Source organism: Berghia stephanieae, chromosome 6 (genome assembly GCF_034508935.2).
Source record: "Berghia stephanieae isolate SIO BIC M18660-M18661 chromosome 6, UCSD_Bste_1.3, whole genome shotgun sequence".
Classification (NCBI taxonomy): Eukaryota; Metazoa; Mollusca; class Gastropoda; order Nudibranchia; family Aeolidiidae; genus Berghia; species Berghia stephanieae.
This window is the reverse complement of record NC_088365.1, coordinates 41,288,583-41,315,584: the sequence shown is the minus strand read 5'-3', so window position 1 is coordinate 41,315,584 and position 27,002 is coordinate 41,288,583. Positions and strand designations below refer to the sequence as shown.

The 27,002-nt window shown below is 38.0% G+C and overlaps 1 protein-coding gene across 6 annotated transcripts in view; it reads right to left on the bottom strand.

Moving 5' to 3' along the window:
* The window catches only part of LOC144975035 (histone-lysine N-methyltransferase SUV39H2-like), a 43,649-nt gene that overhangs the window by 15,889 nt on the left and 758 nt on the right, over positions 1-27,002 (bottom strand). For 5 of the 6 annotated variants that reach the window (XM_078918688.1, XM_078918690.1, XM_078918687.1 and 2 more), the window contains exons 2-4: positions 9,386-9,593; positions 7,039-7,121; positions 3,964-4,821 (exon numbers count right to left, since the gene is read on the bottom strand). In XM_078918688.1, coding sequence (XP_078774814.1) covers positions 3,964-4,821; positions 7,039-7,121; positions 9,386-9,593 — 1,149 coding nt within the window. Of the gene's footprint in view, positions 1-3,963; positions 4,822-7,038; positions 7,122-9,385; positions 9,594-26,144; positions 26,410-27,002 lie in introns of those variants that run through there. The other variant, XM_078918691.1, reaches the window with a different exon arrangement.

Sequence of the window (27,002 nt, the reverse complement as noted above, 5' to 3'; positions counted from 1 at the left end):
AGTTGTAGTAGTAGTGGTGGTAGGGATGATGATGTAGTGGTTTTGGTGAGTGTTTTTTATTCAGTGATGATAATAGCAATTTGTCAAAAAGGAGGAAAATGTCTCCGTTTATAGATCAAACACAAGCAAAGTGTAAAAATAACAGGAACATAGTTTTGTATTAGTATTATTTAATATATTACTATAAGTAGTATAAATCCATTCTTATTATTAGACATAAATTTACTTTTTGTAAACATGTAAATGAATTGTCCTTTCCATATGTAAAAAGCCTACAATGCTATTCAAATAAAAGGCCAGAAAGTGTTATTTTGTTTTGATTTTTACTTCATAAAGCAGGCTACAATATCTTTGTTACCGAAACATATGGTTATTCAGCTTAAATACAACCCAATAATCTCTCAAATTAAAGCCATAGCCCAAAGGTAAAAAGAAAGAAGAGTAAATCAAGCCAATCACCATTGTCTTATTCTAATAATATATTATTATCTCTGTATAACCAGATGATTATGAGAGAGAGAGAGAGAGAGAGAGAGATGAGTGTGTGAGAGAGAGAGAGAGAGAGAGAGAGAGAGAGAGAGAGAGAGAGAGAGAGAGAGAGGAGGGGGGGGGTATTAAAAAGGCAATAGGTACCTACAACGGAGAAAAAAATCCAGACCCATTTGTCCCTCCCTTCCCCTTCAACCATCAACCAGCTAATCAAAGAACACCACTCGTCTTCTGTATCAATTGTGACATCTGGTGCCATTCTGTCTGGCCCGACGTCATAAAAACGGGACCGTCACCAATCTCAAGAGACTGAGCACAGGTGTCATAATATGACATAAGACATAATGGTGATTTTGTGGTTTTGAGGAAAATGCTTGACACGGCAAAAAATCCGACCTGGGGCGCAATTATCCGACTTTTTTCTACCAATCCGACCTTAAAGTAAAAAATCCGACTTTATCCCACGTATCCGACCTCGCTGGACACCCTGTAATACTAGTGGCAATGATGATGATGTGGTAGTTGTAAAGGGGGGGGGAGGGGGGGTATCCTTGGAACAAATTGACGTCACCGGAATGTGACGGAAGTTGCCTGGAGCCCGGAATGTTTTGCTCCAGACCAGAGTATTTTCCGGTACCGGAGTTTTGGCATCACTGCTGAGCACAAAAATAAAAGAAAAGCGATGGAGGCTATTTGGTCATATCTTATGTCGTGAAGATGACATCCCAGCCCAAACTGTAATGACAGAATATGGTAACAAATATGTAGAGAGACCACCATCATCAATAGTAACTACCCTGAACCAGGATCTCTCTACATATCATAAATTTCTAGACTCAGATGAGGCCCAATTAATCCCTGAAGAACTAAGAAAAACTGCAGTGCCCCCTGTGCTAAAGTCAAAACAAGATCTTGACAGCCTCAAAACTCTGGCGCAGTACCGTGACCAATGGAAACTATTAACAACACGGATGGAGAGAGCAGCTATACTCATCGACTATGACTGAATCACACAATTTTCAGCAAGTGTCATTTGGACTGCGAGGCTTACTACAGCTACTACTACTATTGACTGAAACAAACTATTCGAAGCGGAAAAATTCAAAGAATCAAAATGACTAGTTTAATTAAAACAGCAAGCTCGCTCGAGCAAAACGATGGCAGAAAACTAATTTGGTTGGGAATTAACTAGGCTATTTACCATTGTTCCTTATAATTATGTACCCAATCAGTGAAGAAACGGTCAACCAGTTTGTTTACAATGTGAGGCAATCTAGATGTGCTTATAGCAATCATATAACTTTCGATTTGAAGGTGTCTACATAACGAACTTTTGGCGTTCGCATATTACTTTTTCATATCTTTACTTTCCACCGGGTAAATGTGGCCAATTTTGGCTTAGACGAAACTGAAATTTATCGCTCAGTGGCTCAATTAAAATTGGACACCATTGGGACCACGACAGGTTTGGAAAGTGAAAAAATAATTTCACAAAGGCTGTGTGAAAATACACTGGGATGTGTCCAAACACGGCAATTCTAAAAAGCGTCGCTTAGCCTTGGCAATATATCCATCGTTAATATAAATGGCCCATGAACTATGTGGAACATTCCTAATTACTTTACGGTCATTCGACTATGATTCATGAATTTTCCTTCTTTCTTCATTTCTTTTTTAAATATTTGAATTTTACGAAGTGACTGATTTTAGATAATTGACTGAGAATTTACAGGTCTAAATATGACCTCACTGGAATTTAACAGATGTTGCCTGTAACCCGCAATTTCTTATTCCAGACCAGATTTTTTTTTCCGGTGAAACCGAAGTTTTGGCATCACTGTATGCGCAATGTATATATATAATTGGGGCTCCATAAAAATTTTGTTGTTGAATACATGTGAAATTAAATACCAAGCCTTTTTTTTTCTTTTCTCCAGTGCATCCCTAAACGAAGCAATGATTGAGACTGAAGAAGATGGGGAAGTTGAGGAGCCCATTTTTTTCAGAGTAAGTAAATTTGTACCACATTCAAGAAAATTATGTTTCAGAAGTAATTACTTTAGCCTTTTTGTTTATGTCCTGTAGATCCATGAATTGAACTTCTTTGTGTTTGCAGTGCAAGCATGGGAGGAAGCCAGCTAAAAAAGGTCATCAACCTGAGAATGGGATACTGGTATGCGAATGTAAGTTTCTGGATAACCCACATTATACTTCAGTTATTTTTCTTTTAAATAAGAAAAAACAAATATGCTAATTAATAACTTCAGAAACATTACCATTAATATGTATATGCAGTTTTTTTTGTAAATTGCTACAACCCACAACCTACTGTGGGGTGCAGAGTGTGGCAGATTTTACCAAACACTGGAAAATTACCAATGGAGAGTGATTCTGGCATCAGCGACGAATCAAAGAGGCCATGTTATTTTTTATCTGATTCTTGATTTTATAAATAAACTTGACCATAAAATTATCTGGTTTTGTCCTGATTTGATTTGAGTGTGTTTTTTAAATGTAGTTATGGATGTTTTCTATAATTTTTCACTTGCCTGGAGACTTCAGAATGATGCTTGTCACAATTGAAATTTTCAATTAAAAAATCAGGGGTAGGTAACTCTTTGATCAATTTCGGCCAATAGGAAAAGTTTCTAGCTCAGAATGTTATTATCTTATAAAAGGCCTTTTAATTATCTTTAAAATGATACCCTATTTGTCTACTTATAATGATTTTGAATTTTGACCAAATTTTCTCTGAAAAAGTAAATGGCGAAATCCAGCCCGTGGAATTTGTTTGTTTGTTGCTTTAGGTCTCTTCCAACACAATTGAGGTTATATGAGAGACCGCTGAAACAAAAAAACAAGCAATCTAACAAAAATAGTAAAAATGTAAATCAAAATCATAACCTAAAGATATCATAAGCTAAATTATAAATAACCAAGAAAAAACAGGCAGAAGATTTACAGAAAAAAAAATATCCCCTGTCAAAAATACAATCACAAACCAAAGAAGCAGGATAGGCTAGTAAAGAGAAGAAGAAACGACATCACTATCGGATCGTACACCCATGCGAACATCATAGGTATATGATTCAAGGATGATGCTCCCATCCAACCACCCGCAGCCCGTGGAATCCACCCGCACCTATTTCAACTCTCTCACAACCAGTACATTTGATTGAGGGAAATGTAATTTTTCTTAAAAGGAGGAAATTTCTCCTCTTGACTCCAAAATCATGAATGGCTATGGATCTGAGGATTTATGCTACCAATGAAGTGTGGGGTGGAAGAAAAATAGCAAGATTAAACCGGTAAAAGATAAAAATTTGTTTAAAAATTTCAAATCCCTGAAAAAAGTACACACTAAACATAGAATCGTTTAATCTTCCCTCCCTAATTCACTAATTATCTGTCTACTGGTGATTATTTTTTTCAGTTATGAAAGGTATTAAAAATGTTTTAATAAATTTGACAAACCTCTCCAACATATTCCATGACAAAAGATCCTTTCTTGATTGGTTGCAGTGCCTTGACTCCCCAACCTCTCCCATTGTGAGTACGGAAGATACAAATTTTGTATTTCCTTCCCTTCTGAATGACCCGGTTAGGACAGTCTGGGCCACAACAGCACCTGTTGTTACATTCATACACAGGCCTTCCTGGAGGCAAACGAATTTTTCCATGTTTGTAGTAGGCAAACTCTGCACCAGAACATGCAGCACAGCATTCCTTTTTAGATTGGAAACAATCTTCACATTCGCACCCAATCAAAGGATCATTGGGTATGGTGACACCAGGTCCAGCTTTGCAGTGATTTATGTAGACAAACGTATCAGGCGGTCCTTCTAAATCGACATCATTGACAACCCGAATGGGTGCTGAGTCTACACCTTTAACAGTTTGGTTCAATTTTGTCTCCCAATCTTTCAGAGCTGACTGCACATCTTCTTTTATCTTTCTTTTACTCAAATTTTTCCTTTTCAATTTTGGGCGTATATTGGGATGGGTTGAATTCATCCTGCCAATCAAAGGTTTAATTGTTTTCACATTTTTTGCTGGACTGTATAAATTAAAAATATCCATCGGTGACATTTTTGATACACGACTTGAACAAGATAATCTTTCAAAAAATTCATCAACCAAGACAGATTTTGAGGAAGGACCGGGATTTTTGGCAATATCCTTATACTTCCTCTTTACACCATGACTGCCATCTTTATTGATATGTCTTGTATACTCTTGTATGATCTCATTACATTGCAGATTGGATCGAGGCTCCCATGAATTGTGGTTGTCACCCCAACCTTCCCACTTAATGAGGTAAAACATCTCACCCTGGGGAAATAAAAAAGAAATATCTAATAGAAAATTTAAAAATTTATCAGCTTATGATGTCCATAAAGTTAATATCAGGAAAGTGGGGTGGATTGAGAGAAATATATGGATAATAAGCAGATCTGCCAGCCCTTTACATTTCCAAAAGTGGGATAAGAATGTCAGAAAATAGGAATATGAGACAAAAATATCACAAATTGTTACAAATGGATAATTACTTATCAAAATGGGTTAAAAGTTAAAGGGTCATCTTCCCACACCTCACTCCACCTGCCCCAGGATATTGTCTCAGAAATGTTTTCTTCTCACTCCCATTCCTATTCCCACTGGTCGTAATTTACTATGCTACACTATGCTATTTTTTGTGCACCAAATTTATTTTGCGTACATAGCCACACAAATAGAGAAAATCATCAAATTGCATTGTGACTGTGACTGTTGCTGCAACTGAGTGAAGACACTTCTTGCAATACACACACCCCATACCCGGACATCCTGATTGTTATTGTATATAATGTGAAATGGACTACCAGAGTTACATAGTGTAATAAAGCTTGGAAATAGAGTTTGGAGAGCGAAACAAGATTTTGCTTGTTTTATGCCAGTCCTCTTAGCATGCTCTTCGCAGTTTCCATAACATTCTTAAAGCTGAGTTGCGTAGTGATTAACTTCCTTGGAGGCAAGGCGGCTTTAGTAGTATCAAATAGAGGGGCAAAAAGGAGATTTTAAAAAGTTCTTGTTGAATATGAGGTGCACTGTATTACTGTGTTATTAAAGAGCACATCTTTTTAAAGGTTAGTTAGTACTTAAAAACAAGCCCTTGCTTGGCATTAAATATAGTGGAACCTCAGTATAACAGCGATGGCAGGACCAGCCTAAAATCCCTGTTAGCACCAAATTTCAAGGGAAATAATCCAAATAGCCTGAATCACTATTTGTCTCTCACTTTCAAGCAGACCATTGTGTGTGTGTGTGTGTGTGTGTGTGCATGGGAGTGTGTTTTGTGCTCTGCTCTGACTGCCTGCAGTAAGGCCCACATTATACTGAAAATTATGTAGTTTAATAGTAATTTGCCCATACAAATACAAACACACACAGAGTATTCACAAACTAGGCCTAGCCCAGCTCTCTGTAACCTTTAGCTGTAGATTTACCTGAGCATAATATAGGCTAATGGGGGTCCCGATAGCTCAGGTGGTAGAACACTCGCTTCAAAATCAAAGGGACTGAGATCGATCCCAGGTGCAGTCGAGATTTTTTTTTTCTGAACCCCCCTGCAGTGATTGGGTAGCTGGGTCACACAGATCTGACAGAAAGTTCTTTGCGATACCCTTCCCAAAGGGTAGCAAGCAAGTGCTATTGTCCGTTTCACGCTATAGAAACCAGGATAAAATCCAGCTCCATGGGTCTTATGGCTCTGTATGTAGGATTGTAGGCTAATACACTGTATTTGGAGATATTGAGTAGGTTTCTGCACCATTGCTATAAATGATTAGGCTCTTATAAGAGCCAGTATACCGCCAATAAATTTTACTTAAGGCAAAGAAGGAGAGAAAAACATCAACGGGTATTTTAAAAACCCTGTCATATCCAGACATGGATTCTACTGTTTGTTTTTGTTTTTAGGGGTTTTACAGTGCTTGCAACACTTTTAAGTCATATCACCGCCAGTAAAAAGGAAGTATATGGGATAGTATAAAAGTTCTAGAATTACAATTAAAGTACACCCAAGAAAAGGTAAGACAAAGGAGAATTGATTCAAATAGGGAACAGATATAGATTCCAAGAGCACACTATCGAGATCACCTAAAAGTCTCATCCAGAGGAATACACTCAAATGTTTACACATCGTGTATAATATGTCAACAAAACAATACAGTGCATAACATGAGAGAGATGATTTACAATGGAAAAAAGATCTACCAAAACTCTAACTATACATTTGACTGTTTCCCTCCCAGCTAAGTTATCTGGCCAGGGCCAGGACAAAACCAAGTAATCTCATTCGAAGACAAAGACAGAAAGCATGTTGGAAAATAGATATAGGGGGATAGAAGACACAGTAACTGTCTCCCTGCCCACTGTAGGAGGCCAGGAACCCCACCCAGGCGTTCCACTGTAATTAATTTAAGCCCTTTAATTGATAATGATAGGGATAACATGCATAATAAAAAATTTTAATATTGTGCCCCTTGTACACAAAAACTATTCACTTACAGTATTTTCATCTGCACAGTGGTCCAGGATGTAGTCTACCTCATACAGATCATCCTCCCAGCTAATTAGACCTTTCTCTACAACTGTTGAGAAAACATTGATGCAAAGTCTCAAAGAGGAATAACATTTGTTTGGGTGGCTTTATCGTGATATGGTTATGACAACTCATCTTGGTGGTGCTCTGGGTTGTCCAAAGTTGAGTTGAAAAGGCTCTTTACTCTTTACCCATGTTCTCTCACAGCACTCGGGTGTAAAATGAGTGCCACACTGTCTTTATCAAAAATATTGTATAATGCATCATGGTGTCATGTCTTATCCTACATGTTAATTGTTGCTGCTGGCAGCACCTTGAGCATGTTTAGTGGATATTGCACAACCATGGGTCAAAGTTCGAAAAATTGAAAAGCCTGCCATAACCGAGCGAGCAATACAAAAAGCCTGCAAGGCAAAACAGTTAAACTCAAACAAAATGCAAAAATAACATATAATATTAATTTATAACTACTAGGACTGTTCCTACATCTATTCCTATCATTAGACATGATGAATTCTCTTTTCCAAAAGCAATTTTAAACTTGATTGTATCAGTACATCAGAGACACCAACTTAAATTTTGGCTCACAGGAATTTCAGACATCACTATGAGGAATTTCAATGCTGAAAAAGGAATTTCCACTACAAAACCCTATTTATTTAAGATGATAATCTGTAAGCACAATGTCAACTATCATTACAAATCAAGTTAAGCTCCAAAACCAAGTTGTGCCATATAAAATGTAAAAATGAACAATAGTAGTAGTAGTAGTAGTATTGGTGGTTATGATGATGATACGTGGTTGTAATAGTGATGGTAATTGATATAAATATAGTGGTGGTGGCTGTAAAAGTGGTGGTAGTGATGGTAATGTTGTGGTTGTAGTAGTGGTGGTGGTGAAGATGATGTGCTGGCGGTGATAGACATCAGGCCTGTAAATCGTCTTGTCCAAAATTGTCTGAAAATGTATCTTAACCAACGGTGACCTCAGCAGAAATTGATCATAGTCTAACATGTCAAACATTCTGTTGTTAGAAGTATCAATCCCAATATGCTTTTAAAAGAATATTGTTAGTACTCACAAATCAAGTAGCCTGTCCGAGCATAAGGGAGGGGATAGTTGTCTTACTTCTGCTTTTTTTAGTGATCAAAACTTACTGTTTTTAGTAAAGCCAACAAAAAAAACAAAAAAAACAAAAAAAAAAAAGGCATAATTAAGCAAAATAAACTTTGCCACGGTATTGAGACACTTAATTTTGTTTAATTGAAGCATGAAAATAAGAAAATAATATCCCCCCTTGGTGGGGGTGGGAAGGGGGTGGATATCCCCTGTCAAAATATTCGAGAACAAATGTAGAATATGAAATTAGCTATCTGGTAGTACTACAGGGTATCCATCAAAGTCCATCACTAAAAAATCAGACCAAAGTTGTAATAAGCAGACCACATTTAAGATGTATTTTTTTTCTAAATCTAATCAACATTTCCCATAATAAATATAATTAAAAAACAAAAACAAAAAAACATGCCTATTTGCCCTAAACAAGAACTATTCTCTCTACTGCAGCTCCTCATATAAAATCCATAAAAGAACAATTAGTAAATTTATAGGTTTTCCAAGAGACTAGAAACCAGAGCTGCAATTTCAGTTCAGTTCAGCCCCACACAAACATAAATAATCCCCATAAGAATAGGATACATTCGACCCCCCCCCCCCCCCTCCAAAACCATCTCAATTAAAAAATTTTAAAACAATATCTTCATCATCACTCTCCTCCCATCCCACACCTCCTCAAATATAGTAAGACTAAAGAGACTGTAGGTTTTCCTCTCACTTCCCCTGAAAGTGTTGAATGCCATAAATGTTGATGTAGTGGTGATTAGTCTTTTTTTATTCATTATAAAAGGCGGAATTGTGATGGAGATGGGCCGGGATAAACCATTAGAGAGAGAGAGAGAGAGAGAGAGAGAGAGAGAGAGAGAGAGAGAGAGAGAGAGAGAGAGAGAGAGAGAGAGAGAGAGAGAGAGAGAGAGAGAGAGAGAGAGAGAGAGAGAGAGAGAGAGAGAGAGAGAGAGAGAGAGGATAATGTATTCAATTTCAATACATATAAAGTCTATAATGGGCCAAGAATTATATGCTTAATGACTTACACAAGGCTCATTGTTATCTTGTTACTCATCATGTTCACTGCTGCTCGACTTTGTTACAAGAGGAGGCCATTGACACCAGACAAAAAAACAAAAAACAAAAAAAAAACTCTAAATAAAGAGCTGGGTATAAAACACTAGTTTTAAAACCTGATCACAACTTACACTTGCTGATCAATCTCTGAACATGTCGAGGCCCAAGCTTTTTCAACAATAGGAGTACCAAGTATTTCCGTGTGCTCTCCCCTAACCGAACTCCTATTGATTCTGCCGCAACTTGAAGTTGCTCAATTCCCATAAGACAGGAAACCATCAGGGGCTTCAGTGGAAGATCATCCTCAGAATCTGACAAATTTACAGGATCAGACATCATCTGTAAAAAGGAAATTTGAAAAAGTTTACTTTTAACTTTTTACAATTCAAAGAAACATCCAATGAGGTAGGATATCACAGCACTGAAACTTGACATTTCGAATATTTAAAATAAGGAATGTCCATTTATAAATAAATGGTAAACATTAGCTTGATGGTGCTTACGACCATTCAGGCCTGTAAATTGCTGGTAAAAAAAAGTTGTCGGAACTTTTGGAACACGTGAAAAGAGACCAACAAAACAAAAATGTGGATTATCAAACAACAGACATGCCACGTCAATTGACTAGTCAAATCATGTCATTCTTTTCCCCAACTCACTTGTAATAAAATAAGCAGGTCCTTATTCTATGCTATAAAAATATCCCAATTATTTGAGAGAGTACACACATTTCTGGTCTCGGGTCTGCAGTGCTTCCTCCAAGAAATTGTCAAAAAGGAGGACTTTTTTAGAAGCCAACATCTGACATGGTAAAAATTGAAAACATTGGTATAGAGACACTTTATTGTTTACACCCAGCGACCGGTAAAACATTTTTTCAGCAAATTTTTTTTCTTGAAACTTTCCGCTGATATTTCTCTTGGTTTTTGACAAGTGCAGATTTTTCATGGATCATTAAAAATGCGGAAATCCGCATAAAAGCGGAAAAGAGGAAGCACTGGGTCTAAGTTAGCTGTAAAATGAAAGGAAGAGAACAATTCCTACATTTTTGAATGATGTGTAGAATCTTCGCTCCTGTTTGTGTTAATTCTTTAACTTTAAGTTGATTATTTCCTTTATTTGGATTAATTCTTATACGAGAAGAAGAAGAAGAAGAAGAAGAAGAAGAAGAAGAAGAAGAAGAAGAAGAAGAAGAAGAAGAAGAAGAAGAAGAAGAGAGAAGAAGAAGAAGAAGAAGAAGAAGAAGAAGAAGAAGAAGAAGAATGTTTTTTGTTGTTTTTAAGGGTTTTACGGCGCTTGCAACACATTAGGTTATATCAGTGCCAGTAAAAAGGAAGAAAATTGGATAGTAAAAAGTTCTAGAATTACAATTAAAGCACAAAAGAAAAGGTGAGACAAAGGGGAATTGGTTCAAATAGGGAACAGATGTAGATTCCAAGAGCACACCGTCAAAGTACTTAGTTTGAGATCACCTAAAAGTCTCATCCAGACACAAGCACAGGTCCGAACTAAGAGGAATACACTCAAATAATTACCAATCATATAATATAACATGTAAACTAAATATAATACAATGCATAACAGAGAGCTGATTTACAAGGAAAAAAATATCATCTCCCAAAACTATAACTATGCATTCGACTGTTTCCCTCCCAGCCAAGGAATTCCAGCCAGGGTCAGGACAAAACTAAGTAATCTCATTCCAAGACAAAGACAGAAAGCATGTTGGAAAACAGATATAGGGGGATAGAAGACACAGTATGTACCTCCCTGCCCGCTATGGGAGGTCAGGATCCCCACCCAGAAGAAGAAGAAGAAGAAGAAGAAGAAGAAGAAGAAGAAGAAGAAGAAGAAGAAGAAGAAGAAGAAGAAGAAGAAGAAGAAGAAGAAGAAGAAGAAGAAGAAGAAGAAGAAGAAGAAGAAGAATTAAGCCGTCACGATCATAAGGAAAGAAAACTTCCGCTTTTACTCATTCGAGTAAAAATATTATTTCGCATTCATTATTCCAGTTGACTTTCAATCGGATACAAAGAAAACATGGGAACGGAGATTGTCAACCGGAAAAGTGTGTGTGTGTGTGTGTCAGAAGACGGTCCGACACATGCTGTTTTTGTTGATTACTGACTATGCGTGTGTTCGACGACTTGAGATGCGACAAGACCTGTGGCAAGGCGAGGAGTCGGCAACTGACAGTACATGTGGGCAACATAGTAGGCAGTGAATATGTGTGGGCGGTGCCATGTCCGGCACTTAACTGTGAAGTGCTGACATGAAATAAAAATATTTGTATTAGTGCATGATATAATCAGTTGGGAGGTGAAAATTTTTTATTTGTATTTTTTTTTTGCATTTTCTGAAAGAATATGCTCCCCAGAGCATTTAAATCTTTATTTGAAGTAATTCGGGTGATTTTTCATGAAGTTACGGTCAGATGTATGAGAAAGGTATCCAGCAACTTTTTTCAAATTTCATACTTTTTCAACTTGACTGGCTGTAAAAATATTTAAATGTGAAATTAAGCTTTGATATTTCCCGAAGATGTACACAAAGGGTTGATTTAATAATTTGACACAAACTCACTTTGGATAAAAATTGACTTTCTAACTAAACTTGGCAATATCTCAGTTCAACCCTTTTCACCATCAGACTGATTATGTCATTCACTATAACATTTTTTAAATTGTCGGATTTCCGGCAGTATGATTTTTCTCAATAAAGTTAACAGAATTTATCGAGAAAAATTGTACCGTTTGCCGATTGCCGGAAGATTTACAGGCCTGGCCATTGTATCTGTGATGATAATGGCCATTTGCTAAAAAGGAGGAAAGTGTATCAGTCTATCTGTCAAACTCAATATATAAAACAAAATATCTGTTGCTTAACATCATGTAATACATTACTACTAGTACTGAGTTCAGCTTTCAACACCATATGTAGAACCAAGTTGTTATCAATCCTTGACTCATTCTTGGACAAAGATCACATGAAGTTCATAAGATACCTACACTGTATTATCAAATACTACATTACAATTTGAAACCCGCAGAGAATTAACAACAATATCAACCTCAATTGGATCCCCTCAAGGAGACAGCTTGAGTCCAATTCTATCCACGATATAAACTTCGAATCGGCCATGAAAGATCTAAGACCAAAATTACCACCAATAAAGAAGATCACTCGTGAAATGATATGTTGTTTTTGTTTTTAAGGGTTTTACGGCACTTGCAACACATTTAGGTTATATCAGCACCAGTAAAAAGGAAGAAAATGGGATAGTAAAAAGTTCTAGAATTACAATTAAAGCACCCAAGAGAAAGTAAGACAAAGGGGAACTTAGTTTGAGATCACCTATAAGTCTCATCCGGACACAAGCACAAAATCCAACAAAGAGGAATACACTCAAATGCTTACATTATAAATTCAAAATAACAAATATAATAATATATAACAGAGAGATGATTTACACGGAAAAAAATATCATCTCCCAAAACAATAACTATGCATTTGACTGTTTCCCTCCCAGTTGGGACTCCGGCCAGGGCCAGGACAAAACCAAGTTATCTCATTCCAAGACAAAGACAGAAAGCATGTTGGAAAACAGATATAAGGGGATAGAAGACACAGTATGTATCCCCCAGCCCACTATGGGAGGTCAGGAACCCCACCCAGATGAAATGATATAAACAGATGATACAGAACTAATCTTTGAATCAGAATATCATGCGAAAATATACATGCCAATTCTATCAACTACCCTAGAAGCATGGAATCTAACTAAAAGTGAATCAATCCAAAACAGAATATACAAAAATCAACAGAATTTAATGAATGGAAAAGTGTATGTAAACTTGACAATTTGATCAACGAAAATGAAGACATCAGAAAATGAAAGCAGCTGGCCACCAATGCATTCAACCAACTCAAAAATTTATGGAATAGAAATAACATAATCAGTGAGGATAAATGAATACAGATTTACGAGGCACTGATTATTCAGATATTAACATATAATTGTGGAACCTGGGGCGTCACAAAAAAAGAACAGAAAGACTTGATTCACATCACACAAACAATTACGTTGAGTAATCGGAATCTATTGGCCAGAGACAATTACAAATACTGATCTCTATGAAAAACCCAGGGTCCATCGCCTGAGTGCAATAGGGAGGCTACTTGGTCATATCTTACGTCGAGAGGATAAATCCCAGCCCAACCGGCAATGACATCTTATGTCCGTTCGGCCGGCCAGACATGAGATGATTTGGATTGTTGGCTTTGGTCCGATTGAGTAATAGATTCCAACCTCTTACTGAGCTCGAGGAGGACATAGATGTAGAGTCACATTGGGCAAAGATCAAGGAAGTCTACATAACAACTTGCCACGAGGTATTGGGGGTAAAGAAATCGGAACATAAAGAATGGATAAGTCCAACCACCTTGGACCTTATTGAAAAGAGGAGAACAAGGAAGGAACAAGTGAATGCAAGCCGAACAAGGGCTTCAAGACTGGATGCACAAGAGCAGTATCGAGCCATAGCTAAGGAAGTCAAAAGATCTGTGAAGAAAGACAAGGAAGCATTCATGAACAGACTTGCAGAGAAAGCAGAAGCAGCAGCGACTGGAGGACACATGAGGATCCTTTATCAAACTACCAAGACACTTGCTGGAAAATATGGGAAACCAGAGGTACCAGTCAAAGACAAAGATGGGAAAACTATTTTTGGAAAAGAGGCTCAATCTGAACGATGGAGGGAACATTTCAACTGCCTTCTGAACAGACCATCACCAGACAACCAGCCAGAAATTTTGCCTGCAAGGAATGAGATACCAATTAGCTGTGATCCACCATCGATAGCAGAGATTGTGGGTGCCATTAACAAGATGAAAAGGGGGAAAGCTGCTGGACCAGACCAGATTCCACCGGAGGCTCTAAAAGTTGATGCGGAAAGAAATGCTGAGGCCCTGCACCCACTATTTGAGAGAATCTGGATGACGGGATATTCCCAAAGGATTGGAAGGAAGGACATCTTATCAAGCTTCCAAAGAAAGGGGACCTCAGTAATTGTAATAATTATCGAGGCATCACTCTTCTTTCTATCCCAGGAAAGGTTTTCAACCGTATTATTTTAGAGAGAATTAAGAATGCAACAGATGCTAAACTGCGGGACGAACAGGCAGGTTTTCGGAAAAACCGTTCAACCACCGACCAGATTGCCTCTCTGCGAGTCATAGTGGAACAGTCTATAGAATGGAACTCTCCTCTTATTGTCAACTTTCTGGATTACGAGAAGGCTTTCGACAGTATTGACAGAGCAACATTGTGGAAAATTCTGGCACATTATGGACTCCCTGAAAAGATAGTAAACCTCATTAAGGAAATGTATGAAGGATCAAGTTGCAGGGTTGTACATGAAGATCAGCTTACTGACAGCTTTGAAATTAAGACTGGTGTCAAGCAGGGATGCTTGCTCTCTCCATTCCTGTTCATCCTTGCCATTGATTGGCTAATGAAGGAAACCTCCAAAGGGAGAAGAAATGGGATACAGTGGACCCCCTGGACACAGTTGGATGATCTGGATTTTGCAGATGATCTGGCTCTTTTGTCCTACACCCAGGACCAGATGCAAGCAAAAACCACAATTATAAACAGCCTCTCGAATCAATTGGTCTAAGAATTCACCCTGCAAAGTCAAAGGTCTTGAGGATAGGTACGCGTCAAAGGGAGCAGATCAAAGTAAAAGATCAGGAACTCGAAGATACAGACACTTTCTGCTATCTCGGAAGTATAATTGACAAGGATGGAGGCACGGAAGCAGAGGTGAAAGCACAGGCTGCATTCACATCTTTGAACAGAGTTTGGAGAACTAAAGATATCTCCCTTCAACTAAAGCTAAGACTTTTCAACTCAAACGTGAAGTCTGTCCTACTGTATGGATGTGAAACTTGGAACGCATCACAGGCATGTATAAGGAGGGTACAGATTTTCGTAAACAGGTGCATGCGTAAGCTACTCAGAATAAAATGGATGGATAGAATAAAAAATGAAGAAGTATGGAAAAGAACACAGCAGAAACCAGTGGGAGAGGATATAGGAAGAAGACGATGGAGGTGGATTGGACACACGCTTAGAAAGAATGACTCAACTATAACAAAGAAAGTATTGGACTGGAACCCTCAGGGCAGAAGATCAAGGGGAAGGCCACGAGGAACATGGAGAAGAATTAAAGAAGCTGATATACAGAGAAGTGGTAAGACCTGGAATGAGATAAAAAAGTTGGCTCAGGATAGAGAAGGATGGAAACTGTTTGTCTGTGGCCTATACCCTGACCCAGGGTGAAACAGGCAATGATGATGATGAATCGGAATCTATTGGCCAGAGACAATTACAAATACTGATCTCTATGAAAAACCCAGGGTCCATCGCCCGAGTGCAATAATAAAAGAACAGCGATGGAGGCTACTTGGTCATATCTTACGTCGAGAGGATAAATCCCAGCCCAACCGGCAATGACATCTTATGTCCGTTTGGCCGGCCAGACATGAGATGATTTGGATTGTTGGCTTTGGTCCGAGTGAGTTAAATGAAGGCTTCATTGTCAAAGATGTTAGTTTAATCTAATTTTCACTTTAAATTTTCTATTTAACAAGCAGTTAAAGTTTAAATGTGGTCTGAGGCCATTTAAAGTATAAAATAAGCTTACATGCATAATTCTATGCAAATCCCCAAAATGGTATGAGAAAAATAGCGAAAATCGGCATCACACAACTGACTCAAATGATAATAAGAGTATAAAATATGATGCATCATTCGGAAACACTGTCAACAGTTGATGTATGACATGTAGGTATCATTGCATCAAATGTATAATTTTCAACATCAAAAATGAGAAAAAGAAAATAAATAAATATTAACCCCCCCCCCCCCCCCCAATTAAAAAAAAAATTGTACTATATCCTTTAAATCGTATCCACGTATTTGGGTCCAAAAATCATACTAAAATACGAGAAATCGTACCAGTTGGCAGGTCTGCACTGTGGATAGCAAGTAATTCACGATCAAAAATTGAATAGCACCGTTGTGTAGGCCTCGGCTTCCTTGAAAGAAATGCGATGAGCTTCCAATACCCTGGAAGAGTTGAGCGAGCTCTGCACCTATTGCCAAATCAGATGAATTAACGGAAAGGGGGCATAGGGAAGTTTGTGATGGCAATCACTTTTTCCTCTAATGGCTTGATGCCAACAGATGAAACGGAATGTCCTAGAAACTGGATAGACGATTGCCCAAAAACACATGCTTTGACGTTAACCACTACACCGTTTTCCACCAACGTATAAGTCGCTTTCATTTGCTTCGGGGGTGGCACTAGAAACTAGTATGCTGTCATGATATACAACATTCCACATCACGCAGAATGCCATCCATCAGCCTTTGAAATGCTTGGGCTGCGTTCATTAAACCGGATGTGGACGGGATGAGATTATTCACACTGTGTTCGTCTTCTCTGTACGCTGTAGGGAATTTCTCTAAAATGGCCTCGTATCGGGAATGTATTTTTTGTTGTTGTAAATTCTAATTTTCCGGTGGCAGGTACTGTGTGCGTGTAGTACAACCCTATCTCAATCAAGAGAAACCAATTTTTGGTTTGACAAATCTATGGCCAAACGATGATGTACGAAGAAATCTGCTTCAGAGAATCGAGTTTGTGACATCAGCAATCCAAAATTGCTGTGTGAAGCTTTTTTGTTTGTCCAATTTGAGAACAATATTTTGTTTTCAGTAGGTTTTGATGAACAATCTATTTGCAGCAACAAGATTAGGACCTCTTGCCTGTCTACGATCATGCGATTTGGCGGGGTAGACAGATTCTTCAGGCCTGCATTGATTGAACTTATGGTCGGGGCTTCTTTCGGGCCAACCAGGCCCCTAGTTAATAGCTGGCCATGCCGTTTCCCTGAGTGGTTGATGGTGCCATCGCGCAGGGCTGGCCGTTGACTGATCTCTCACAATGTCGAGCTTGATTGCTGAATATTGAGTGATAACGGCACAGGGTGAAACTGGACTGCTGTGTACTTTTTGGCATGCAATGTATGTGGGGTTTAGGTCTTTTAACTGCATTCACTTCTGTCTTCGTGACCTCTGTAGACCCTTCTGAACCGTCATCTGTGTCCTGTTTTTGTGTGGATGAAATAGAAGCGGAGTTGATCATGTCTACTTCAAGTAAGCGGTCGGCTGTTTTGGCTATTTCATCAACAGGGTGTCCAGCAGATTATCAGACTTAAAAATCCTACCTCCCCCCAAAGAATCCTACCAAGCAATTTAAAAGCAGGGGTGAGAATGACTGGTCACAAAAAAGGTGGAAATTTTTCATCGTGAAGATCATGACCCATCCATGCGACCATAATCTATAAATTTGAATTTCACTCAAATTTACTGAGATGCGATCCAAAATTTGTCTTGCAGCAATTTTTGACACGACTCGGTGGAATTTCAAAAGTTGAAAGTGTAATTTAAACATTTGGTGGTTGTAGTAGGGATGATGTGATGGTTGTAGTAGTAGTGGTGATAGGGATGATGTGGTAGTAGTGATTGTAGTGGTAGTAGTGGTCGTATGATGATTGTGTGGTGGTGGTTGTAGTAGCTGTGGTAGGAATGATGATGTGGTGGTTGTTGTAGTAGTAGTGGTGGTAGGGATGATGATGTGGTGGTGGTTGTAGTAGTGGTAGTAGGGTTTATGATGTGGTGGTGGTTGTAGTAGTAGTGGTGATAAGGATGATGTGTTATTTGTAGTAGTAGTGGTGCTAGTGATGATGGTGTGGTGGTGGTTGTAGTAGGAGTGGTGGTAGGGATGATGTGGTAGTGGTGGTAGGGATGATGATGTGGTGGTGATTTTAGTAGTAGTGTGGTCTTAGAGATGATGATGTGATGGTGGTTGTAGTAGTAGTGGTGGTATGGATGATGCTGTGGTGGTGGTTGTAGTAGGATTGATGATGTGGTGGTGGTTGTAGTAGTGGTGGTCTTAGAGATTATTGTGTGGTGGTGGTTGTAGTAGGAATGATGATGTGGTGGTAGTTGTAGTAGTAGTGGTGGTAGGGATGATGATGTAGTGGTTTTGGTGAGTGTTTTTTATTCAGTGATGATAATAGCAATTTGTCAAAAAGGAGGAAAATGTCTCCCGTCTATAGATCACAAGCAAAGTGTAAAAATAACAGGAACATAGTTTTGTATTAGTATTATTTAATATATTACTATAAGTAGTATAAATCCATTCTTATTATTAGACATAAATTTACTTTTTGTAAACATGTAATGAATTGTCCTTTCCATATGTAAAAAGCCTACAATGCTATTCAAATACAAGGCCAGAAAGTGTTGTTTTGTTTTGATTTTTACTTCATAAAGCAGGCTACAATATCTTTGTTACCGAAAAAACATAGTGGTTATTCAGCTTAAAGACAACCCAATAATCTCTCAAATTAAAGCCATAGCCCAAAGGTAAAAAGAAAGAAGAGTAAATCAAGCCAATCACCATTGCTTTATTCTAATAATATATTATTATCAAGAGAGAGAGAGAGAGAGAGAGAGAGAGAGAGAGAGAGAGAGAGAGAGAGAGAGAGAGAGAGAGAGAGAGAGAGAGAGAGAGAGAGAGAGAGGGAAGAGGAGAGAGGGGATATAGTAGTATAAAAAGGCAATAGGTTACTACAACGGAGAAAAAAATCCAGACCCATTTGTCCCTCCCTTCCCCTTCAACCATCAACCAGCTAATCAAAGAACACCACTCTTCTATATCAATTGTGACATCTGGTGCCATTCTGTCTGGCCCGACGTCATAAAAACGGGACCGTCACCAATTTCAAGAGACAAAGCACAGGTGTAATCTGACTTCATCCCACTTATCCGACCTCGCTGGACACCCTGATCAAGATTAGCATCGTTCATTTGTACTAAAATACGCCTGAGTTCTGGGGGTAGTTGACTGACTGGTGAAAAGAGCGTGAAATAAGGTGTTGGGGACTGAATTCGTCGATCACATGTGCTGCAGGAAATCTGTTGGCCTGCGATCACCCTACCCATTCATTTGAAGCAAGGAGAGCATCCTTCTGCAGTTGTGTCGCTTCATATGCGTTCAAAAGAGCTCTTTTTAAGGTTTTATAACTGTTATTCGCTGGGGGGTGCTCTATAACTGCCTGAACTCTTCGTGAGGTGGTCAAATCAAGCAGTTGTACCACATGAAAAAATTTGGTCTTGTCATTGGTAAGGGGAGGACAGTGTGTGGCGAATGTAGCCTCCAGCCAAAGGAACCAGGCTGTCTCATTTGGCGCCCAGAAAGGAGATTTGAACAACACTGCATTCACTGTAGGCGGGGAAACTGTGGTTTTGATACCCTCTGCTAAGTCTAACAAAATTTGCCTGCCCATCACGTCAGGGTCACCAATGTAAGATGTGTGAATGTTACGATCATACTTAATTAAAAAGAAAGGAATGCCGACGACAAGTGAAAGACAAGACGAGAAATTTAATCAAAGACAAAGTGACTGTTACTCCAATCGAAAGTAGGAAACCGGAAAAGTAAACAATATAAAAAGTAGTCAGATAATTTAGGGAGAAATCAACTAAACACTATTGGACGCCACACTAGAAAGGAACCAAAAGAGTGAGAAAAAAATAATTTCATAAAAAAAGGCAGGGGGTGTGGATGGAACATTTATCATTTGCAACGCTCTGTAGAAAGAAGACAAAAAAAAAGGCGGAACCAACATTGGAACAGCATCGATCCGACAAGCTTTCTAAGGCAGACGACTCAACCATTTGGCCACACAACCCACATGAATGTAGACGCATATTGTGTATATGTAACCTACTATCCATCGACTGATTTATTGTTGGTTAATTTTATGTATTTATTGATATTTTATTAACTTTACTTATTTCTATGTGCATTTCAAAACTTTCCATATTCTGGAATATGGATAAAAATAAATGTTTAAAAGTAAGAGCGGAGTTTCAAAAAAGTGTCAGTGTATAACGGTCTATCGTTATTGCCAGACAGTGTCTGCCAATGCCAATAATCATTTTTCTTATTCACAAGACAAGTAATGTCTGGCAATAATCACGTTTTCATAAAACAAAAAAATAGTATCATTTGAATCATGTTGAAAAGCGCTTTGATCATTGATATAGAAGATTTCGTTCTAATTTGAATCTTTTAAAATTTAAAGTACCTAAAACTAACAAATGATGACTGATATTGGTTCCACTGGCCCGTCTTTATATTATACTAATACTCTACTCTATAGTATAAGTATAGTGTAGTGTATACAGTATAGTCATCATAAATCAATTTAATACTATAACTACTACTATACTCATTTAACTCATCTAGTAATCATAGTGTATGAGTATGATTATGAGGTTATGAGTTGGCAGAAAAGATGGGATATTGAATTGTTTTTTAGTCAAGCTAAAAAAAGGATATCACCTGAATTACTCACACACAAAATAAATAACGGAGTATCTACGTACACTGTAACTTTAGGCAGCAGCAGTGGGAGTCAAATTGTGACCCAACTCGCCCATAAGAAAGTTATGACTGGAAATTATGTTCGCTTTTACTAAAAGTTTTAGAGGGGTTCAATTAAAGATGCATAACTTTGTTATAAAGAGGAATATCGCAGATATTTTGGTATCATAATCATTATTTTTGTTACCGGGCACCTAGCCTCAGGATGCGCACCTCCTTATTGGTGGAGACTTCAACTTCCCAGCAGGCCCAGGATGGAACTGGAACTCTATGAAATCAAAAGAAAAATGCCCATTTCCAAACCTACACCTTAACTTCGTGGATATTATTTACGACCATGGACTACAACAGATAATTGATGAACCCACGAGGGGAGAAAATACACTAGACTTAGTTCTTACCAACTCACCACAACTAATATCAAGGGTGGAAATCATTCCAGGCCTCTCAGACCATGATATTCTATACTGCGAGTTTAGCCTCAATACAACAAAAAAGGCTCAACCTATTCGAGAAATTCCCCTCTACGCCAAGGCAAACTGGGAAAACTTAAGAAATTCTGCAAAAAAATATCAGCTGCAATATCCTCACCAATGAATATAAGTCCACAAATGAAGACCCATGGTGCGACTTCAAAAACGCATTACTGGAAGCCGTCAAGGAGTTCATACCTCACAAAACCACCAAAAGCAAGACCAGCATGCCATGGATAACACCAAATTTAAAAAGAATGATCGCAAAGAAGAATCGCCTGTACAGAAAGATGAAAAAGTCTGGTGAAGAAAGACTAACAACAGATAATTCGCATCCTGAAGCAGACAATACAGCGCAAAATGAGACGTAGGTACTGGTTTCACCTCAACGGCATCTTTAGCGATGAAAATGAAAATAAATCACAAAATAATGAAAGATTTTGGTCATATATAAAAAAAAACAAAAATCTAATAATGTTGGCATAGCACCACTAAAAAAGGAAGGACATCTCATTTCAGACTCCAAAGAGCAGGCAGAGATCCTTAACAAAGAGTTCCAATCTGTCTTCAGTGAGGAAAAAGAATTTTCAAATGCAGAGTTTCTTAACAAGACATCAATGAAGACCACCAACACTCTTATAATGAATGAAATTACCATCACAGAAGAAGGAGTATTGAAACTACTACTTAAACTTAACCCCCACAAAGCCAGTGGTCCTGACAACCTATCCCCCCACATCTTAAAAGAATTGGCTCCAGAACTTGCCCCAGGCATCACAGCCATCTTCAAGTCCTCCTTGGCTTCAGGTGTAATACTATCAGATTGGAGAAATGCCAATGTAACACTTTTTTTAAGAAAGGAGAACACTACAACCCGGCAAATTATAGGCCCATCTCCTTGACATGCATCATCTGCAAACTAATGGAGCACATCATCGTCAGCAACATCATGAACCACTTTGAACAACACAATGTACTAACCGAATACCAACACGGTTTCTGACGTTTGTGATCTTGCGAGACCCAACAGCTGGAATCTACGAAAGAGCTAACAACCAATCTGGAGAAGGGACTCCATACAGATGTCCTAATCATGGACTTTGCCAAAGCCTTTGACAGTGTGAATCACAGCCTACTTATGCACAAGATCCGTCGTTACGGCATACAGGGCACAACCCAAACATGGATTAATAACTTCCTACATGACCGCCAGCAAGCTGTTATTGTCAGACCTGCCAACCTTTCCAGGATGACAAGTGTATTCCATGACCCTAAAAAGTGTATTTTTAGAAAAAAAAAGTGTATTTTGTCCGCACATGTGGAAAAAAAGTGTGCACTATACAAAAATTTATATAAAAGCTATTATCAATCCCAAATCAAAATAAACTCTGATCTTCATCATTCAAGCAATCTCTAGTGATAACAAAATTATCGATTTATCGAGAAACTAAAACTTAATGGCCATCTAAAATTAGCATAAGGCCCAGAAATTGCAATATGACCCTTAACATGTTGGTAGTATTGATACTAGTATCGGTGGAAGAAGTGTTGGTTGTTGTAGCGATGGTGCTCCAGTGGTGATGATGATGAAGCTGTGGTGGCGGTGGTGGTAGAAGTGATGTGGTGGTGGTTGTGGCCGTGACAATGCTGTGATGGCAGTTGTAGAAGTGGTGATGTCATGATGTTGATGGTAAGAGATGCTGATGTACCAAATGAAGCTGTGATGGTGATAGCCCACTACATCAGCTATGAGAAAGTTTTGAGATAAAATATCTGGGAGAGTGGTCTCCAATTCAATAGATGACAATTTGCAACAGTAGCAAGATATTTTCCATATATGTTACCTAATGACATATCTCTCTCTCTTTTTTTATTTTTTTTTGAGCATTCACTACTACTCCTCCTACTACTACTATTACTTCTATATACTACTAATACTATTACTTTGGTCAAATGATGGGAAATTCGCAAAGTATGTAATATGCAGAGACAAGTTAAATACTTCTAAAATGGTTCTAAAAAATTCATTTTGAACCAAATACTGTTCCTAAAGCTGCCCACTTTGTAATTCAAGACTCATACAAAATAATAAAGAAAAAAAAAGATCATTATAAATTTTATAAATCAAAATAGAGTAATTTAGTTATTATAAAGGGAAATAACCCATTCATGTTTAAGTTAATTAGTAATACAGTTTTTAATTGATGGCTTCAAAGTCAAAGATGTTGGTTCAATTAAATTTTCACTTAGAATTTTCTATTTAATAAGTGGCAAAAGTTTAAATGTGGTCTGAGACTATTTGTGACCCTCCGCCTCGAACCGGTATTAAGTCGGGATTTGGAAAACAAAGAAAACCGGTTTTAAAGTGGAAATGGTCAAAATGATCAAATTTCAGTTTTTGGTTGTTTCAGAAACTACAATCATTTTTCTACATGAAAACATAATAATTCAACATAAACATTGACGATAAGTTATATAAATTTGAAGTTTTAAAATGCAACTATCAGTGACACATTCAAAACGAGAGTTGACTTTCTCTCAGAGAGCCACCCTTTCCAAAGCTTAGTAATACCGAGTCTTTTTCTCCACCAATAAGATGCAAGATATCACAGCAAAGGGCGTGTCTTTATCTATCTCAGAGAAAGCATGACTGTTTCCACAATTTCATGCTTCAACCACTAATGAACTTTAAAAACTGTAAACAAGTCTAGGTTTTTCCCTGACAACCTTACAATGAATGATTCTGATTGGTCAACGCTCATCACATGCGCTGTGGCTGTAGGCCATAATGCTCGGGCGATGCTTCATGACGTCAGCATGCGTGTGTTACATACGTGTGTTTTATGCATTTTGATACACACCACGTGCTTTTTTATCTTTGTCTCGCTGTATTGGGTAATGATTGAGGTGGGGGTCCTCCTTTGTCCCTCTTTAATTATTCATGAAATTATATGATATGCTAAGACTTAATAGGACAACAGTTGCCTAATCTTACACTTACAGAGATTGTTGTAGGATAAACATTTAATTTTAAGTACAAAAGCAGAATAATAGATAGAGCCTTCAACAATTAATGAACTGTAACTAAAAAATGAAATGGATAGATAAACACACAGACAGACAGACAGATAGATAGATAGATAGATAGATAGATAGATAGATAGATAGATAGATAGATAGATAGGATAGATAGAAGATAGGTAGATAGATGAAGGGAGAGAGAGAAAACAGAGACGGGGAGGGAGAAAGAGAGAGGAGAGAGAAGAAGAGAGAGAGAGAGAGAGAGAGAAGAGAGAGAGAGAGAGAGAGAGAGAGAGAGAGAGAGAGAGAGAGAAGAGAGAGATGGATGGTTTCGTTTTGTCGTGATTTCTTTGTATACTGAAAGAAAGGGGGGGGGGGGTTCTTAGACAATAAACAATGTGGTGGAACGCAAAGGAAAACTTGAGAGATTCAATAACATGTTTTCATGTAAGTCACTACACAATAAACCCCACCCCTCCTCCTCAAGCTGTCATCTGACTCAAAATGGAAACAATGCAATGATTGATTTGACCAGCCCATTTCTTTAATTGCAATCTCATTGGTCAATATGTTTCCAGTTGATTGACTATGACTTACTTTGTAACAAAATGCTTTCTTTAAACTATCTCTACAATTCTTTGCTCCGCCTCCATCCCTTTCTGCATGTCTAACTCACTCTCTCCGTCTCCCTTTTGTTTCTTTCACACATTAATACACACACACACACACATACACTTATACAGGTTTCAATCTTTATTATATTTCCCAAGCAGTCTCTCTCCCCTCCCCCTCTCGCTCCTCTTTTTCTCTATATCTCTCTCTCTCTCACGTGTGTCTGTTTTGTGTGTGTGTGTGTGTGTGTGTGTATTTTACTCTCTCATTCTCTCTCTTCCTCTCTAATCCTCTTTCTTGATAATTCTTTCCCTGCCCACACGGCTTCACGTAGTTTCAAAACTGTACTTTCAAATTATAAACCCTTCTTTAACTTTTGGCATTTTGAAATCGTATTTTCTCTATTAAGTAAGACAAAAATTTAACATTATTAATTCTTATTTCATTGATTCTTTATTTAAATATCAAAAATTCTTGAAAAAGTGAGCAATTGTCGGCGTTTTTTCCCCCAGTGTTTTATTTGTTTTAAGAACATCTTACATAATAATTAATAACTACAAAACTAATTATTGGATTGTTTCAAAACTTTGTATGTACATTATTAAATGTATAAGCTAAGCTCATGCCAAATTTCACTATTCTCGTCAAATTTTCGATGTCCGTATCTAAGGAGTTATCTTTGCCCATTGATTTAACTGTGCGTGAAAACGGTGCCTCACTTCAAAGTCGATTTTCTTAAAACTTGGTTTTCACACTCTCCCTACTTCAAACGGTCATATCTCGACAATAAATAATCAGAATTGTATAAATTTGGTATCAAATTTTAAAGCATAAAATAAGCTGTGATTGGGTACCAAAAACCCAAAATTGAAAAATCCGACTTAATACCGTTTCGAGGCGGAGGGTCACATTTAAAGTATAAAACAAGCTTATATGCATAATTCTATGCAAATCCTCAAAAAGGTATGAGAAAAATATTGGTGAAAACCGGCATCATATAAGCAACTGAAATGATAACTATAGTATTAAATGTGATGCATCATTCATTCAGAAACACAGTCTACAGTTGGTGTACAACACGTGTGTATCAATGCATCAAATGTATCATCAATATCATTCACATCACATATCTTTTAAAAAATCGTATTAAATCCACGAAAATCGTATCCGCGTATTCGGGGTCTAAAAATCGTACTAAAATACGATTAATCATACTGGTTGGCAGGTCTGTATTGTTAACGGATTTCGCTCAACTGAAGTACCTGTTAGATCTGGTGTCCCTCAGGGATCTGTCTTAGGACCCTGTCTATTCTTGGCATACATTTATGACCTGCCACTTAATCTAACCACAACAGCCAGACTCTTTGCAGATGATACTGCAGTCTACAGCACTGACAATGACAAACTGCAAGTGGATCTGCGTCAACTAGAAATATGGGAAGAAAGCTGGGATATGAAGTTCCACCCAGCGAAGTGTGAATCAATGCAAGATCAAAAACACCCAAGATAACTGAATACCACTTACATGGACATACATTGGAGACAGTGAATGTTGCAAAATATCTTGGTGTTAGCATGAAAAAGGACCTAACATGGGATGAGCATATTAACAAGATCACAAGTAAGGCTGGGATTTTTAAGGCGTAACAGTAACCTAAAAATTAGCTCCTCGAAAATCAAGGAAAAGGCATACAAAACATTTGTAAGACTAAGACCTGTTCTGGAATATACTTCCACTTTCACTGTTTGGGATCCCCACACCCAAAAATACGTCTCAAAAATTGAATCAGTGCAAAGAAGAGCTGCACGCTACGTCCTGAAAAGACACTAAAACACCTCAAACTCAAGTGTATCAGACATGCTAGAAAAACTAGTGGCCGAAATTAGAACACCACAGAAAATCAGCAAGATTAACAATGCTATTTAAGATCAAGCACCACCTCGCTGAATGCCCAGTCATCAAGAAAAAACTAATACCAGTAAAAGCACCTTTGAGACAGAGAAGAGGTAACAACAACCAATACAGCCTCATAATATAACACACAGAACACAATACCGTGGTTTTTCCTTCTTGCCGCGCACGGTCAGGGACTGGAACCAGCTTGACGCTAAAACTAAAG